The sequence below is a fragment of the Delphinapterus leucas genome, chromosome 6, assembly GCF_059928025.1.
Source record: "Delphinapterus leucas isolate spDelLeu-1000000601 "Yukka" chromosome 6, BTC_Dleu_Yukka2, whole genome shotgun sequence".
NCBI classification, from domain to species: Eukaryota; Metazoa; Chordata; class Mammalia; order Artiodactyla; family Monodontidae; genus Delphinapterus; species Delphinapterus leucas.
In genome coordinates this window covers 104519448-104539035 of record NC_143134.1, presented here as the reverse complement: position 1 = coordinate 104539035, position 19588 = coordinate 104519448, and the positions used below count along the sequence as shown (strand labels likewise).

General features: G+C 39.6%; 1 protein-coding gene across 6 annotated transcripts in view; it reads right to left on the bottom strand.

Moving 5' to 3' along the window:
• The window catches only part of SLC31A1 (solute carrier family 31 member 1), a 29309-nt gene that overhangs the window by 6748 nt on the left and 2973 nt on the right, over nt 1-19588 (bottom strand). For 2 of the 6 annotated variants that reach the window (XM_089913627.1, XM_089913628.1), the window contains 2 exons: nt 18110-18197; nt 189-352 (listed from right to left, as the gene is read on the bottom strand). In XM_089913627.1, coding sequence (XP_089769753.1) covers nt 189-320 — 132 coding nt within the window. In that variant the 5' untranslated portion in view covers nt 321-352; nt 18110-18197. Of the gene's footprint in view, nt 1-188; nt 353-18109; nt 19301-19588 lie in introns of those variants that run through there. The other 4 variants (XM_089913630.1, XM_089913629.1, XM_022578999.3 and 1 more) reach the window with 3 other exon arrangements.

Here is a 19588-nt window from a genome sequence, read left to right as displayed (position 1 = left end):
GTGTGGCTCTGAAACTAACCTGCCATATAATCTTGGTCAAATCACTTGATTTCTCTAGGTCGACCTTAGTTTTTTCTCATTGGTAAATTGATCTTTAAAGATAATCATCTTCCAGTCCTAAAGTTCGATTATCTCTATTCCCCACGTGGGTGGGAAAGGGCCTGGGCTGCCTCTCCTGTGGCACTTACCATCATCGTCATCATGTGACCATGGGAGTGGGAGGCTGAAGAGGTCGGGTGATGGTGTGAAGGTGCCATGGTACTGTTGTCGTCCCCACTGCTCATCCCCATGCTCATCCCCACGTGGTGGAAATGGCCCATTTTTCCGGGAAAAGTTGAGTCAGCAGAAGATTCTTTTAAGAAAAAGAATTACATATAATAATTAAAAATACAAAATCTTGATTTAAAAAAAAAATCTTCACGATGTTTTATCTTGTCTTTTTTTTTTTGGCCAAGCCGCACGGCATGCAGGATCTTAGTTGCCCGACCAGGGATCGAACCTGTGCCCCCTGCAGTGCAAGCACGGAGTCCTAACCACTGGACCACCAGGGAAGTCCCCAAATCTTGATTCTTGATAAATTGTCTATGTGGTATTTCAGCCAGTGAATAGATGCTCTCCTAGCCTCTTTACTCAGAATTATTTTTTATAATCTACAGATGGAAAGAGAAGTAACTGTACTAATAGGGATCACCTCTGGAGACTGTGGCAAAAGGGGTTTGCACGTAGGGTTTCAGAAACCTAACTCTTTTTTTTAAAACTAATTTTTATTGGAGTATAGTTGCTTTACAATGTTGTGTTAGTTTCTGCTGTACAGCAAAGTGAATCAGTTATACATTATCAGAAACCTAACTCATTCTGCAGAATCGTTCCTTTACTAGATATGTTCAATGTATGTTCAAATTTAAACATGAGATAAGGAGAAGAAAAGTAGCTTCTTCGGGTTGCAGGAAACAATTTGTAATAGTGGACAAATTCATGCCATTAATGAAATTTAGCTGCTTTTCTAATCATAAATGTCAGTAGATAAAAAGCAAGTATTTCAAGATAATTCACCTAATTGGATGGCCTGTGTTCAATCAGGATATTAAGAATGCATTTTCACATATAGGACAACCAGCCTTCATCTAATTTAAATTAGAAGAAAAGGTTTATTGCTGCCCTAGGCAAGCAGTGTGCCCTGAATTTAGATACAGTATCAATCCCAGCAGGGCATTAGAGCTGAGAACACTGAAAACAAGGTATAAATTGGATATTCGCTATTAAATTAAGTCTAGACAACCTGCACATTCATTCTTGTGTCTTTACTATCACTTCACTATTTTACTGCAAAAGTCCATCTGAGACATAATCCAAGGAGCAAAAACTCCTATAGCTGGGGTGGGGAGTGGGAAGTTGAGGAAGGTGGAGAGGGAGGTGTTGGTGGATTCTCTTAAGTGTCCCTCAACTCCAGTTTGTGGAGGAAAGAGTGCTTTAGAAATTCCAAGTAGATATTCATGTTCATGAGCCTAAGTGTGCCTCTTATTATTAATTATCAAGCTCTTACACACACCAAACTCTGAGCTAAGTGCTAGTAATTCAACAGTGAATAAGACAAACAAGGTACAGGATGGAGAAACAATAAAGTAAACAGAACACTTTCATGAGGCGATTAGTGCTGTGATGGAAAGAAACAGGGTAATATGGTAGTATCACTAAGAGGTTGAAAAGAAGCATACTTTAGATAGGAAATTTATACAGATTCAGGGAGTCTTGGATGCCTAATCAAAAGCACAAATATTCAGCCATCTATTTTCCCCTCTTCAACTCCTATCCTATGATACTATGACAGCAAGCTTAAAAAATAGGTTCTTATTGGGACTTCCCTGGTGGTGCAGTGGTTAAAGAATCTGCCTGCCAATGCAGGGGACATGGGTTCGAGCCCTGGTCCGGGAAGATCCCACATGCTGCAGAGCAACTAAGCCCGTGCACCACAACTACTGAGCCTGCACTCTAGAGCCCACGAGCCACAACTACTGAGCCCGAGTGCCACAACTACTGAAGTTGTGGCGTGCCTAGTTGTGAAGCCCGCGTGCCTAGAGCCGACGCTTAGCAACGAGAGAAGCCACCGCAATGAGAAGCCCGCACTCCCTGCAACTAAAAAGAAAGCCCGTGCGCAGCAACAAAGACCCAACACAGCCAACGTATAAATAAATTAATTAATTTAAAAAAATAGGTTCTTATTTCCATCAGTTACCGATAATCAAAATTCAACTCTGAATTTAAATAACTTTCATGCCAGACACTTTATTACTTCATAATTGGGGAGCTGGACAAGCTGGTATTATTAATACCATTGCCATAAAGGGACTAGATTGGAGGTACAAAGAGAGACACAATAAGATCTTTGTCCACAAAGGTTTTATAGCAAACAGCAAAAAAACAAAACAAAACACACACACATACACACACACAAATAATCAACAAGCGAGAGCACACACAAAGTTTCAATGATGGAACAAATGGTAAGAGGACAGCAGTTTTCAGATAAAGAAACATAGTAGGATGGAGAGATCACTGGTATCTGAGTGATCATAAATTATGATGTTGAACCAAGCAAATGAAGTGAAATAAGAATGAAAATACTTTTGCCTGCCAAGAAAATTGATAGCACATCCTCATAAAGAGTAGAAGTCACAAATTTTGTTCTCTTCTAATAAGGGTCTAGAAAATGATTATATCATAAGAAAACCATAAAGGATAATTTCATTTCATGTTATCAACATGAATCCTGACCTTTGATTCAGTGAATATTGGTGGAGTGTCTTTTGGTGTAAGAGACTGAGGGACATACAGAGATGAACCAGACATAGACTCTTTCCTCATGGAGCTTCAAGGCTAAAAGCTAGAAGGGGAAACTGAACAGTCATAATTTTCATTTTGGGGCATAAGATGAAACGCAAAAGGCCAATTAAAAAGGCAAGAACACAGCACCAGAAACTACTTAAGATTTGTACCCTTGATTTCCCTGATAAACTTTTATAGTCTTCCCATCAACAGGTTTTTTTGAAGACCCAAGGTTCCTAATTGTTCAGGCACCTCATTACCAATCAGAGACACCTCTCAGTGAAGATCCGTAATCAAATCTCTTCAGACGTATCAGTGACCCAGTAATTCATATGCCCCAATCTCAAGAATGCCTTTCAAAGTATGCACCTATTTTGAAATGTCATCTTGTAGGATACATTTCACATTGAAATATACTAGGAAATAGAGCAGGAATAGAATCTATTTCCTTTCATTGCCGATGGACAATGGATTTCTTTCTTCTTTTTTTTTTTTTTTTTTTTAAAAAAAAACCTTTATCAGGGGACTTCCTTGGCGGTCCACTGGTTAAGATTCCGTGCTTCCACTGCAGGGGGCACTGGTTCGATCCCTGGTCAGGAAACTAAGATCCTGCATGCCCTGCGGCAAAAACAAAACAAAAAACAAAAAGCCTTTATCTTAATTTTTTTTTTTTTTTTGGCCGCGACATGCGGCTTGCGGGATCTTATTCCTTGACCAGAGATTGAACCTGGGTCCCCTACAGTGGAAGCAAGGAGTCCTAACCATTAGACCGCCAGAGAATTCCCAACAATGGATTTCTTATAACAGAATCCTAGGCAAATGTCAGTTTTCTGTTAGCTTCTCTCCTGCAGAGTATGCCAGCCAAGACCACTTTCAAGCCCCTTTCTGCCTATCCTGTCTCCTGAGACCACAAAGTGACTATCGACACATGTGGATAGTTCATAATAGCTCCTTCTAGCATAGAAAACTTCTTTGATTTTTAAGGAAATAGAAGAGAAATGGTCTAGGAATTGGCTATAGAAAAAAATCAAGTATGAGTTTCTATGGAAATTTGTTCATACGAAATAGGTGAGAAGTTTATTTCTCAGGAAGGCTTTACACTATTCAGTTTTTAGGGAACATTTAACTTCAGCTGGGTACTTGAAGTTGGCTATATGCCAACTTGTTTGTATTGCCCTGAATACTATTAGATATGGAAAATGAAATGGCACATTCTACATTGAATGCCATATAGCTTTGCACTTCTTTCTGCCTTCCCCTTTCCTCCATTTAGTAAGTATGGTGCAGTATTTATAAAAATAGGTTTCAAAACTTCCTTGTATTCAAGGGTCTAATTCCTTCTCAGTCTACTTCTGAGGATCATGAAAAAGAAGTTTCCTCTGTTCCTGCCAACACTCTCCCCCAACACACGCATTGTACAGCTTAACTAGAGGGCCAGATTCTTTGCAAAATCTAGCGGGCCAGATTCTTTGCAAAATCTAGCATCTCTAGAAAAATGAATATGAATTTATAGACAGAAGTTAGGGAATTAGCAAGAAGGCTAAATTCTGATACCCATTCTGAGTCTTAGCACTGACCTTACTTCTAACAGGTTTAGTCTAAACTTCAAATTCTCTTTTATTTTCCTGGTATTGCACAATGATGAATAAGAAACAATAATCCATAGGGACTATGGAGATTAGACCCCACAAAAAGACTACACAGAAGTGGTCATACATCTGCCACATGGGCCCTCTCCTCCAGCTCAGACAGATGTAATCTGGAGTCTCAGATAATTCTTTTGGAGACTGCCTCCAGTCTTTCCTGACTTCAATGATAAGGAAGAAAGTTTTTATTCTTAAAATGATTAGGGTCGGGACTTCCCTGGTGACACAGTGGATAAGACTCCGTGCTCCCGATGCAGGGGGCCCGGGTTCGATCCCTGGTCAGGGAACTGGATCCCACATGCATGCCACAACTAAGAGTTCGCATGCCACAGCTAAGGAGCAGGCGAGCCACAACTAAGGAGCCCACGTGCTGCAACTAAGGAGCCTGCCTGACGCAACTAGGACCCGGCAGAACCAAATAAATAAATAAATATTTTAAAAAAATGATTAGGGTCATGATCCTTTTTTGATTTGTATAAACATTAAACAAAGGGAAATCTATCTAGTCACTCTTCTGCTTTCTGTAGTCATTATTTATGATTGATGACACAAGCTTTTGGCAAGCACAGATAGGGGAAATTCAAGGTCAAAGATAATATACTACCATAAACAGGGACTCATGCTTATGGGCTATGTTCATGTGATCAAGTTTCACTGGACTAATCCTGCCTTTTTATGACCTGTATGGGGCCAGCAGATATTCTGAGATATGGCTCTGGCTTTGTTTCAAGTGCCTCTATAGGTGAACTTTGAAATTCTCCTATGGCTTTATGAATTCTGCACTTATGTTGTTCTGTGGGGGAGGGAGGTGGTAAAGGAGATGCAGGAATAAAGGGGAGACTTTGATATAATGCAATAACAAATAGGGCTTAGGTGCCTCTCCATAACTTGGCATTCCAGGCCAATACACTGGAGTTGTTTAGAAAAAAATGTAGTAGTTCCCAGGGAAGGGAAATACAATTTGATGAATATATATGGGGAAGACCCTTCCTGTTGATGGCTATGATGTTGTTCCACTCATCCTCTAGGCCCTGGCTTCATATTCTTACTCCAAATTGACTGGCAGAAAAGTGGTCATAATTGTTCGAATATAACCACACCATGCTTTGGATATTTTAGCTGCCTTTCCTTGGTTTGTGTCCTTCTTGAGGTGCAGTAATCATAAGGATACTTACACCAGTTTCATTTCCATAAAGGTATCAGGCTGAGTAAATCATAGGTTTACATAGGTTCTAGCCAGAACTGGCAAAAACTTATGACTCCCAAAGTTCTGCCGTATCAGTGTACTAAAAACAGTTCAGTAAAATGAGGCAGTAGAGGTAGTGAGAAGATAAGTCAGGCCAATAAGAAAAAAGGAAATGGAAAAGACCTTAAAAATCACACACACAGAGTTCTCCCCAGACTAAATGTGGCAGGTGATAGGAGTTGATAAGGGCACTTGCTACAATTGCAGGTTTATAAAGACAGAACTCTGGAGAATAACTGCCAAAACCCCACCACCATCACTACCACTACCATCAAAAAAAGTAAAAAAGAAAGAAAGAAAACTTAGATTTTATCCTTTTAAAAATCCTTCAATAAAACTAAGGCTACCATTTTCTCTTCTAACTTTGTGCCTTTGTTGATAATAAAAATAATTCCAAGGGATCATCTACAACAACAACAAATTCTCACTTGCTTTTCTTTGTGTCAGTGGTTGGGTTGAGATGAGAAAGATGTTGATAGACCTGGCAGAGAATTAATTTAGTGATTACTTGCAGATTTCAATATTATTTTCTCTTTCTTCACCATATACCAAAGCGAGCTCTACTGTAAGGAGATAGTGTAGGGAGTCCCCAGAGAAAAGAGCCAGATATAGCTTTTTGATATAAGAGAAGCCATTCTAGGCCAAAGCCATCTTGTCATCTAAGCCTGGCTACCATGCTTGCCCTTGAAAAGGTCTCAGTAATAATGACCTTAAGGGAACATAAGAACAAATGACTGTTTATCAGGCAAGAGCAGTAACAATAGCAAAGATAATAAACCAGTTGCAGGATTCCTTGAAAGCACTTTTTGTGGAAAGAAACCAACCTATGCACAGTCTACATATTCAAGTAATAAGCAGAGTCTATGTGGCTGTATTACTCATACATCAGACTAATGGGATGCATCAAAAGCAACCAACTGCCAGAGACATAAAGGGGAAAACTACTTCAAACAGTTACACTTAAAACTTAAAGGGCCTTCATTTATGAATGGCCAATGATCTAGGCAAACAAGAAATGCTCCATGGACTGACAAGTTTTTAGAAGAATAAAAGAGCAGCTATAAATTAGTGAGAGTAGCTCTTTTACATAGAAGTTCTTGGCTAAGAATACCTATTTTAGTAAAAAAGACGATAACTCAGGAGCTGCCCTGAGAATCTCTTTCTAACTATCCACAGAAAAGACAGAAAGCAAACCTGTGATTCGATTCTAATCAGAATAAGACGAAGAAAGGCTTTGCTTCCGGATACTGGTTCAAGGTCACCCCCTTCTACCGTAAATTTTATCTTTCCCTATGTCCACTCCACCTTATTAAGCTGCTCAGGCTGAGCAAAGGAGATGAGAAGCCTGTTTGTCTTGGAGGAACTGACTACATGGAGAATTATATGTATAATAATGGAGGGCTATCGTTTTTAAGAGAAAGCATGCTAAGGACAAACTCAATTTTTTAAATACCCACTTTCCAATCTCTAAATCATCTATGCCTTCCAGGCAAACATGAATGGACCAAGCTACTACAATATAAGAAACAGGAGGATTGGTTCAAGATGGCGGAGTAGAAAAACGTCACTCCCTCTTGTGAGAGCACCGGAATCACAACTAACTGCTGAACAATCATCGACTGGAAGACACTGGAAGTCACCAAAAAAGATACCCCACATCCAAAGACAAAGGAGAAGCCACAGTGAGACGGTAGGAGGGGCGCAATCACAATAAAATCAAATCTCATAACTGCTGGGTGGGTGACTCACAAACTGGAGAACACTTATACCACAGAAGTCCACCCACTGGAGTGAAGGTTCTGAGCCCCACGTCAGGCTTGCCAACCTGGGGGTCCGGCAACGGAAGGAGGAATTCCTAGAGAATCAGACTTTGAAGGCTAGCGGGATTTGACTGCAGGACTTTGACAGGACTAGGGGAAACAGAGACTCCACTCTTGGAGGGCACACACAAAGTAGTGTGCGCATCGGGACCCAGGGGAAATCAAAAGAAAGCTGGAGCAGCAATACTCATATCAGATAAAATAGACTTTAAAATAAAGAATGTTACAAGAGACAAGGAGGGACACTACATAATGATCAAGGGATCAATCCAAGAAGAAGATATAACAATTATAAATGCACCCAACATAGGAGCACCTCAATACATAAGGCAACTGCTAACAGCTATAAAAGAGGAAATCGACAGTAACACAATAATAGTGGGGGACTTTAACACCTCACTTACACCAATGGACAGATCATCCAAACAGAAAATTAATAAGGAAACACAAGCTTTAAATGACACTATAGACCAGATAGATTTAATTGATATTTATAGGACATTCCATCCAAAAAGAGCAGATTACACTTCCTTCTCAAGTGCGCATGGAACATTCTCCAGGATAGATCACATCTTGGGTCACAAATCAAGCCTCAGTAAATTTAAGAAAATTGAAATCATATCAAGCATCTTTTCTGACCACAACGCTATGAGATTAGAAATCAATTACAGGGAAAAAAAACCCGTAAAAAACACAAACACATCCCTTGGGATGTTTCCCTTCCAGAAATATAAGGAAACAAACACTCTCTTTCCAGCCAAGCCAAGTACAGGAGATGGTTCATAGGAGCCTGCATTTTGCTATTTTTTGGTGATGGTGTTGATAATAGAACCAGTACTCCCACCTAAACTAGTGTCCAGATACCATTTGCATGTATTTCTCAAGCTGTAATTTGCATTTTAGGTTGTACTCCCAGAAACTAATCTCTCTGCAAAGAGGCACATAAGTATCCTCACCTCCAACTTCTCATATTGATACACTTATTTTATGTTCACTATGTGGCATTTATGTCTCTGTTACAGATTTACTTTCCAGCCTCATCCCAATCTCATCCTCTTCACATTCAAATATTCCACCGAAATTGATTTACTCAATTTTCCTGAATAAATTTAGTACTTTGACACTTGTATGTCTTTTTGGCCGTGTCATTCTCTGTAGTCCCGCCACCCCCCCCCGATTTTCTGAATATGAGCAAATCCTATCATTGTTTATTCAACATTTACAGTGCACTTAAAATGTGTCAGAAGTAGGATAAAGTTAAAATACGGCCCCTGCTCTTTTGAGTTTACAATCTAGTTCATTCTTTAAGTCTGAGTTAAAATGCCACCTCTCCTATGAGGTTTTCCTTGAATTCCTGACAGAAGAAATCTCTCTCTCTTTTCTGAATTTTTCTAGCAATCTTCTCTTATGGCAAATTTGACTTACAGTTCTTAAAGTACGAGATAAAAAATACCATATATACACAGCAAGTTCTTAGAGGGCAAGTAACTAATTTGTACCTCCTTACTGCACCTGGAAGAATACTGGACAAATATTCACTCACTCAAAATGTATTTAATTCTTACAAAACCCATGTAGGTTTCATATCTACTTACAAGGAGCCAGCTGCAAAAGACAAGATTCTTGCCTTTGCGGAACCTGCTCTAGAGGAGGCATCCTCATTAAATATGGAAACAAATAAATATGTATACGTATATATAATTATAAATTGTGATAAGTAATATGAAGGAAGTAAACATGGTACTGTGATAGGAGAATAACAGTAAAAGAACTAATTTAGATGGAGGCGGTTAGGCGGAGAGAGAAGAGAGAAGCCCTCTCTAAGGAGGTAACATTGAAACAGACTGATAAATTACTGGAGTTGGGTAGAAGGGCAGAGAATAGCACCCCTGAGGCAAGAAAAGAATCAAAGCCATTCAAGGTCAGTATGAATAGAACACACTGAGTGAGAAGAGAGGCCAATGAGGTTGAAGAAAGAGGCAGAAAGGGTATACTGAAGAAGGCCTTATAGGTCATTTAAAGGAGACTAAATTTTATTCCAAGGGCAAGTGGAAGCTATTTAGGCGTAATAAGCAGGGGAGTGATGTGGCCAGATTTGTATTTTAACAGAATACTTTGATGTGTAGAATAACTGGCCTTTATTTGTTCTTCCCTAATAATATTTCCTGCTCAAGTTTTCTGTGAGGCATTCACAGATGGAAAAAAAAAAAAATCCCTTACAGAGCCATGGGCCATAATCCTTTAATTTGCCAGAATCCAGAAAGACATCTGTTAAAACTTTAGGATTAGAAGAGCCTTCTAATTTCTGGGTTATTTAATGGTTTGAGGGGCAAAACTGAAGGATATTCTACAAGGACTGTCCTGGGTTGTAAAAGCTTCTAAAGTCACACATCACCTTTTGTAGGAGAGAGTTAAGCTTACTGAATATTGTTAAGAGCATGAGTTTGGAGTCAGATAAGATCCAAATCCTGGCTCTGCTAATTTTTGAGTATCTTGGTGACATTTCCTATAAAAGTCCCATGAGTCTTTAGGTTGGCAGTAGGTACTATGCATAGAGGCTGCTAAAGGGGCCATATCCAGATTTCAATACCATTTGGGTAAATTACTCAAATTTGGTAGTTGCTCAATAAGTTAAAAAATATGATGAAGGTAGACTAAGCTCCCTGTGGGACATGGACAGCAGACTGTAAGACACACAGCAAGTGTTTAGTAGATTTTTATTGGATTATACAATCTGTACTATACATGGAAACCTTTAACAGTGATATATGACAAACCCCACTTTTCACTCACACCTCCACGAAACATTGGCAATAAGTCCAGAATTTATGTGATTGCAGTTTTTAATGCTAAGGGCAGTGGAGAATATACTAGACTGAGTTCAAGATCTGGATTCTGGTTCATCCAACTCTGTCACTTTGTATTCTTTTGGATAAAACACCAATGTCAGTTTCTCAATTTTAGCCTTATTGACATTTGGGGCTGAATAACTCTTTGCTGTATGAGCTGTCCTGTGCACTGCAGGATGTTTAACAGTAAGTATCCCTAGCCTTTACTCACTGAATGACAGTAGCACTGTCCCATGTGTGACAATCCAAAATGTCTCCAGACTTTGCCAAACATCCCCTGGGCGGGCAGAATCACCCTACTTCTTTGAGAGCCACTATTGATCTCTGAGTTTTAGCCTCTCATCCGAAACTCAGGGGAATGAGATAACATCTGTCTTGTTCTCCTTTAGGGTTATTGTATAATTCAAATAAGATAATGAATGGGAAGAAATACTGAGAGAGAAAAAAAGACCATATAACATACATAAAAGCATTATTATTACTCTGTGAGTTACTGTTATTATTATGTTCTATGAGTGCTCAAAAACAAGGCTGAAGAAAACTACTCACATCTTGTTTATGGAATGCATTCTAAGGCCTACGTTAGGCTATGTGCAATCTAATACACCTTTTACGTTTGTATTCAATAAATATTTGTTGATTGAATGATTTTAAGTCTGGGCCCAATAGTAACTTCATTTCCTCTTCTGGCATGTTCTCAGGTTTTTCTGCTGAGCTACCACAATGTAGTATGTTTCTAGACCTAACTCCACATGAAGGACAGGCCTGGATTAAACAAGAATGGCTACTTATTTTACAGCTGGAAAACTGAGGTACATGAGGTTAACTGACTAGCCAAGGTCACGTGTCAGTCAGTCTCGAGGCAGTCTGCAATTAGAATCCAGATTCTGACCTCAAGTCCGGTGACCTATTACTTGTATCATTGTACTTCTACCCTACTATTTGCGTCCCTGTCTCTTAACACAAAGGTAGCTATTTTACTTTATGGGGGCAATTCTGAAAAATTGAGATAAGGAAACAGAGTTATAGTTTTTAGGGAACTTAGAAAGAAATGTAGACCTATTTCTATGGGAGACACAAGTGAATATTCCCTACATTTGGGGTAAACAAAGATCAAGTTATCCAAGGGCACTGTCAAGTCTATAAACCCCATTAAGTTGTCCAGGAGGAGCTAAATCTAGTTGTTATCTACCTCCAGAGTAGTTGTGTCTTGCAACACTTTACACCATGCTATGGCCTACAATTTGTGTTAAAACTATGACCTGCAGTATTCTTGGCTGCTCTGCCTCTGTAGCTCTAAGTGAGAATGGACTTCCACATAGCCTGAGCTTCAGGCCACATTTCAGCATTCCATTAAAATTCACAAAAGTCCCAAATGCCATTCTACTATATATTTTCAGCGTCAGAAACAGAACTTTTAAAGAATAACTCATAAAAATGTCACCGTTAAAAAAAGTCACCATTTATTCTACTCCTTTAAAATACCAGAACACATTTAATTATTATGCCTCTGTGTGAACTTTCAAATGGTGAATGTCACAAAGAGTCATCACTCTCAACTATTGATTCAATAGTCTTCTGAGTAATTCTCAGGCAACGTATGGGTTGTAGCCTACCTTAACCTTTATAATTATTACAACTTGAAAGAAAGTAAGACCCGGGTTCTAGCCCGGGTGTTTCCATTACACTAAGCAATTTAATCTTTATGGTCACAATTTCCTTAGTGAAGAAAAAGAATAACTCATCTTTAGGGCCTATTTCAATTAGAAAAGTTTAGGTGTGTATAATATCGTTTCAAAGAAGAACAAATGCATACTTGTCTTTTCTAGGAACATTCTGAATATTAGATGATATACTTTAGACATTCCAACATTTCAGTGGCTTTAACTTAACAGACTGTTCATATCACTTTCTAATATATTCCAGTTCACCAATCTTATACAATCATCTCTTCTGAGAAATACCTAAAGCAGAAATACTAAGAGCAACAGCCCTCCTGGTTCTTGGAGTCAGACTGCTGACTATCATAATGCAATGCCATCTTTGGAGTTCAGAACAAGTTACTAAAACTTTGTGGGGATAATACATACACATAAACCTGGGTTAATAAAATCTCACAATTTTTTTGAACATCAAATGTAAAAATACATATGAAAACGACTGGCACATTAATAACATACATAGTAAATAATAAATGTTAATTGCTTCCCTCCTAACTCAAGGGTTTCGCAAAGTATGGTCCAAGGACCGCCTGAATCAGAATTATTTGAGATGTTTGGCTAAAAATGAAAATTACGGACCCCACTCCAGACTACTGAATCTCCTCTCAGGGAATGGGGTCTCAGACTCTAGGTATATATCCAGATATATAGGCAATTCTTATGCGCTCTAAAATTTGAGAACCAAAGTTCTGAATTACTGAGATGTACAACATAGATATAGTATACAGGCTCTAACGACTGTATGTTTAAGAAGAGGGAGCTAAAAAAAAAAAAAAAAAAGAAAAGAAAGAAAGTCAAGATTCAACCAGGAACTAAAATAAAACATTTGTTTATTCTGATATTCCAAAAGGGCACAAAGCTTGCCCAGTCTCACTTAGAATTTACACACACCACCACCTACTAATCAAAGAACTTTCTGGGCTAACGCTAAATTTAATACCAAATGGCTCATCTTTGGGATTTGAGAGAGGTTTCTTTCACCCCTGTGTGAATAAAATCTGAGTTCCAGATGAAGGGGAAGTTATATATCTTCTACAGTTCTATTTTTCTAGATTAGTTGTGAAATACAGGAATTGAACTATCAGAAAAACAGACTTTATCTGACTAATAAGACAACAAAAAACCTTCTGTGTGAAGAAAATGCTGTATATAGTTCCCAACATGATTAATGAAGTTAAGATTTGTTCCCAGCTGAGCACTCCAGGGCCGGTCCCTAACCATCAACTCCTGCATTTCTGAGAATGGGAGTTCAGTTAGAGATCCTGAATAGGTCACTAAAAACAAACAAACAAAAAAAAACATGAGGAAGCTGTGGGCAGAAGAGATATTTTCTCTTTCTTTTTTATGGCGGCTTTCCAAGTATGCAAGGAAGTTATTCTCTAACTGGTAAAACTGCACTTTCTGGTTGTGGGCCCTTGGGCAAATTACTTAATATCTCTGGGCCTCAGCTCTAAAATCAGGTAATAAAAGTAGCCTCCCTCGGGCTTCCCTGGTGGCGCTGTGGTTGAGAGTCCGCCTGCCGATGCAGGGGACACAGGTTCGTGCCCCAGTCTGGGAGGATCCCACATGCTGCGGAGCGGCTGGTCCCGTGAGCCATGGCTGCTGAGCCTGCGCGTCCGGAGCCTGTGCTCCGCAACGGGAGAGGCCACAGCAGTGAGAGGCCCGCGTACCGCAAAAAAAAAAAAAAGTAGCCTCCCTCACAGAATTGTTACGAATTCACTGAGGCAACAGCATAGTGGTTAAGAGGGTAAGTTAGTTTCCTCTAATATAGGGATGACAGTAGCAACTACCTCGTGACAGTGTGCATTTAAACACCAACTTAGCACAGTGCCTAAACACAGTAAGCCCTCGATACATAGTCATTACTGTTACTTCTTAATCTACTGTTCTTTCTAAACTTGGCATAGGTATAATCCCCCAAATCCTTTGATTTGTCCTTCGCCCATTGCTCCATAGCTAACCTTTCTTTCTAACCTTTGCTGTTCTCATTTTAGGAGTTTTCAGAGTGTGCTAGTGAACTCTATCCACTTCACTTCACAGGGAAGGATGTTCTTCACCTATAAAGAATCAGGTGGTCAGTAATTTGTTTCAATTTGATTCCAATCTGCATTTATATTCTTTGAAATGTCTCGAAGTTTCAGGCTTCTTTCTCTCTGTTTTCTAATGATAAAGGATACTTTTTTTTTTTTTTGCGGTACGCGGGGCTCTCACTGCTGTGGCCTCTCCTGTTGCGGAGCACAGGCTCCGGATGCGCAGGCTCAGCGGCCATGGCTCACGGGCCCAGCCGCTCCGCGGCATGTGGGATCCTCCCGGAGCGGGGCACAAACCCGCATCCCCTGCATAGGCAGGCGGACTCCCAACCACTGCGCCACCAGGGAAGCCCCAAGGATACTTTTTTTACGGGTGGTTTCCCCACTGCCAAACAATTCTCCAACACCAGCTGGGTGTCCTACAATTCAACTCAATTCTGACACTATCTTCTCAGAGATAGCATCAGATTACACAGATTTAGGACCCAGTCCTACAAGGCTGCTCTTCACTTCAGATGCCAATTGCAAGCCTGTGCTTGTGATCAGCTGGCTATAAATCTGAGGCTCCCACAATTCCCTTTCCTTGAGTTCTAACAAATTTGCTAGAGTGGCTCACAGAACTAAGGAAATCCATTTACCCACTAGATTACGGATTTATTACAAAGTATATTAAAGGAGATAAATCAACAGCCAGATGAAGAGATATATATAGTGAAGTCCTGAACAAAGGAGCTTCTGTCCTTGTAGGTTGGGGCCAGCATGGTGGCACTTGGAAGCATTCTGGTTCCCCAAACCCAAAGCTCTCGGAACCCTGTCCTTTTGGGTTTTTATGGAGGCTTCATTACATGGGCATGATTGATTCAATTTGGCCACTGTTGATTAAACTCAATCTTCAGCCCCTCCCTTCTCCCAGGAAGTCAGGGGCTGAAAGTTCCAACCCTCTAGTCACTTTGGTTGGCTTCACAGGCAACTAGCCCCCATCCTCAGAGAAGTCACCTTATTAACGAAAGACATCTTTATAGCTCTAGTCACTTAGGAAATTCCAAGGGTGTTAGCTCTGAGCCAGAAATGGGATGAAGACCAAATATATATTCATTATAAATCACAATATCATACTTTTTCTTATTTTTATATTTCTAAAGTCATTTCATTAGGATTTTGAGAAGGAAACGAGATATGCTCAAAGCGCCATCTTGCAATGAAAATACATACATTATAAGATGTGCCGTGGACTACTTTGCAGCCATAAACAAGAATGAGGAAGCTCTTTGTATATTGATAATGATCTCCAAGGTATCTTATGAGATGAAAAAAGAAGGGGCACTACATGCTATCCTTTGTAAAAAGTTTTGAAAGGGAAAAAAGTATATACATATTATTTGTAAACACCTATACTACCTCTGGGCATGGGGGAATAAGAAGGTAGTAACACTGTGATCCCTAGGAAGGCAACTGGTCAGATGTAGGTTGGATTAGCCGCAACATTTTTCATTATACATCCTGTGTACCTTTTGAATTGTGAACCATGTGAATATATTTCCTACTAAAAAATTAAGTTATCAAGTCCAACTCCTTTATTTTACAGATGGGGAAACTGAGGCCTAGGTCATTGAATAATGATGCTAATATACTCTTTAGTCAACTGAACCTGTAACATCTGCTTCTTGTACGTTGCTTCTGTAACACTAGGCTAGCTACTTTCCCCAACCCTCCCATTTCTCCAGATAGTTTGTCGGGAAGCAGCTAAGTAGGAGGGGTTTCTGAGCTTTATATATCCTGTTTTAGTGGCAAATAATATAGAAGCTCCTGTTTCTCTTGGCCACTCTCACGTTTCTATACAAAGAAGATCAAGTGTACAACTACATTCTTCACAAAGGCCTTTGGAAAAGCTTTTATTTGCCTGGTCCGAATAGGACAACTCAAATTTGATATGTCAAACAAACAAACTGAAAAGGTCTTTTAGTTATGCAATGATAGAAGGGCCTAAGTCCAATGGGGAGTGGATCTCCCAGTTACTATACTCTACTTCTCTGATACCTTTTGTTGTTGGCTAAGCCACATCCTGGAATAAAGCAATCCCGAGATGCACCCTTTCATACCCCTCTTACTGGATCCTTTTGTAGTCTTGACACATTTCCACCATGCTAACCATGAATGCTTAAGTATGATTTATGTAAAGATCCGAGTGTTTTATAAAAAGCGTGATAAGGGTAGAGACAGCCCTGGACTAGGCATCAGAGACTCTGAACTATAGACATAAGTTTGCCATACATTAGCTATGTGACATTAAGCAAATCACCTGAACTCAACATGTACTAGTTCATTTATTACAAAATGGATATAAAAATACCCACCCTGCCAATCTCACAGGTTGTGAGGATCAAATAAAATATGTCAAAATACTTCCTAATTCTAAGGTACAGTAAATATGAGATATTATTAATGCTAGCTTGCTTTCTCATTAGAGGACAAAATTAATCTCTGAAATGAGACGTCCAAGTCACACATAGGGCTCACTTTCATGTCACTTAAAACACACAGACTCTTATAGCCTGATTTAAAGAACACTAGCTAGTTAGATATGTATAGGTTGGCAAAGCATTGTTTTAAATGCCTCTTTGTTATAATCAAAGGCAGACAAAGGTCCCCCTTGCTAAACCTTCCATTTAGTTATATTATACGGGATTTCAATCATCTATATCACAGTGTTGTTGGTTTGCCTGTGGAGAATGCTGGGAATTAATTTGGTGTGAGGCAGAAACTAGAAAACATTTTACCTTTTCCTGTTTTACTCCTCCCTCCCTCTGAGAGAAAAGTTGTTCAAAACCTCAGATAGAGGCTGCATGGCATGGTAGAAAAGTACTGGGCTAGGAATCAGGAGACCTGGGTTCTATATCTGGCTCTAGGGGTTTATTATCTGTGTGACCCGAGGAACTAGGTCTCTTCATTCATTCATTCATTCATTCGTTCATTCATTCAAATTTATTGTTTACCTACTGAGTGAAGGTACTATGATGAAACCCTATCCTCAAGAAGCACAGTCTGATGGAGAAGGGATACATACAAATAATTAAAATACAGTATGAGATGAACTAAGATATAGGTTATGCACAGGGTTGTGTGGGAACTGATAAAAAGCCATTAGAAAAGGTAGGAGACAGGAATGGGTGCCTGCGGGTACAGTTAGCAGCATTCCTCTTCTTTCATTTCATAAACTGAACGGATACATTCTAGATGCTCTAAATTGCTTCAAAATTATACAAACACTCTGTATAGTTCTATAATAACTCTACTACCTATTTAGGGAAAGACTCAAACTGGCTAAAAAAAGGTCCCGCTAACGTTTTACTGGTTGCTAAAGTTTTGCTCTTTATGTGTTCCCCCCAAATCATTTCTCTTATTTACTTTTGTAATGCAGGTTTCTATGTCATTATGCTGTATTGCACAATGTCCTCAGCCTACAAAAGCAGGTTGTATACAAAAGCCTAGGGCCTTTGTGCAAAGGAAAAGAGGTAGGGTGGACCCTTCTCAACCCTTTCCTTCTCTGCAGGGCTTTGTATTCCTAAGGATGGCCCCCCCCCCCCCCCCGCTTGGGGATGTTACCTAAATCATGAAATGATATTACTCAAAGCAATGGAACTTCAAAAGCATTTCCTTCCCAGTGCATACTCTAAGATTTCTTTTGGCATAAACTGCTCACTTTAATGGATTAAGTATCAGACCCTTGCTGACTTCTCATACTTAGTCACAAACTACAGAAAACTTTTGATTTTTTTCATAGCTTTTTTATGCTAAAAGCTGCATGTGGGAGTGCAGGCATCAATCAGCAACATGCCCTCTCTCTTCCCTCCATTTTCCCCAACCATGCCTGGCTTGCCAACTTTAAATGGCAGAGTTATCTGGGTGCTGCCTGGTTATTGACTTATCTGACATCTTCCACTAGTTGAAGTCATTCTGTCTCTGTAAACACTTACTTTTTCAGTGATAACTATGTCATCTTTTTTCTCTTTTGCAGCATGTCTGGTGAGGAAGGCAAAAAGAAGAATCAACAGCAGAGGCAAACTGGAACAAGGAGAGGAACGGACTTAAGAATCAGAGACTCTTAAGAGTATGGTATAAATTGTTACCTTTAGAGAAGTCATTTAATTTTATTCACATTCAGTCTAGAACATTTATTTTTCTCAATTCAAAATTGAGATTATAATCAAAAGGAAAACTGGACTGAGGTCACTTAAAATAAAAAATTCTATTTCCTACTGGGCTAAGTACAAACTTGTTAGCTTGGCCTTCAAGGTATTTGACAAATATGGCCCTGGTCTCCTTTTCAACTTTAATCCACTATTTCCCTATGTATACTGTTTAAGATAACAGTAAACTATTAGCAAACTATTGCACAGAACTCTCTTAACCAATTTAACTGATCACACATTAGCTAGGCTATTCTCCAGTATCATGGGAGCAACATTTCTGCTCTCCCTCTCAGTGAAATTATGTGCTTATTGAGGGTATCAGTTGTGTTTATTCACAAAACAATTTATGCCAATTGTGTTTATTATTCTAAATATATAATTTAATAAAGTATTACATAAAGCAATGAAGTATAAGTGAGAAGAGGAAAACAACAGCAGCAGCTAATATTAACTGAGTACTTACTACCTGCCAGGCACTGTTCTAAGTGTTTTATGTGAATTGACTCATATAATCTTCATAAGAACCTTGGGAACTAGATACTATTATTGTCCCTATTTCACAAAAGAGGAGACTGAACAACATGCCCAAGGCCTATACAACTCAAAAATGGCAAAACAATTTGGCTCCAGAGCTTTAACTACTATGCTATACAAGTTGAAAGCTTAGGAAAGACTAGATAAAGATACACATAACTATGCTCCACTCTACCTTGTATGTGAAAGTAGCCACAGATAATACATAAACAAGTGAGCAAGGCTGTGTTCCAATAAAACTTTATTTACAGAAACAGGCAGCAGGCTAGGACAAGATTTAGCCCTCACACTGTAGTTTGGAGATCCCTGAGACCCACACTCCAAGAAAAGGCTTATGTCAAAAGAATGGCAAAAAGATGTTTTAAGTTTTAAGTTAAAATAAAATGTTTAAGATCTACAGGTAACTAATATCTGTATGATTCCCTGCTTTGACTTACTTTTTTTTTTTTTTTTGCGGTACGCGGGCCTCCCACTGCTGTGGCCTCTCCCGTTGCGGAGCACAGGGTCCGGACGCGCAGGCTCAGCGGCCATGGCTCACGGGCGCAGCCGCTCCGCGGCATGTGGGATCCTCCCGGACCGGGGCACAAACCCGCGTCCCCTGCATCGGCAGGCGGACTCTCAACCACTGCGCCACCAGGGAAGCCCTGACTTATTTTTTTCAGTTAACTTTTCCCTTCAACCTGGAAAGCCTTACTTCCTTACTTCCACTTGGAATCCCATTCACCTTCA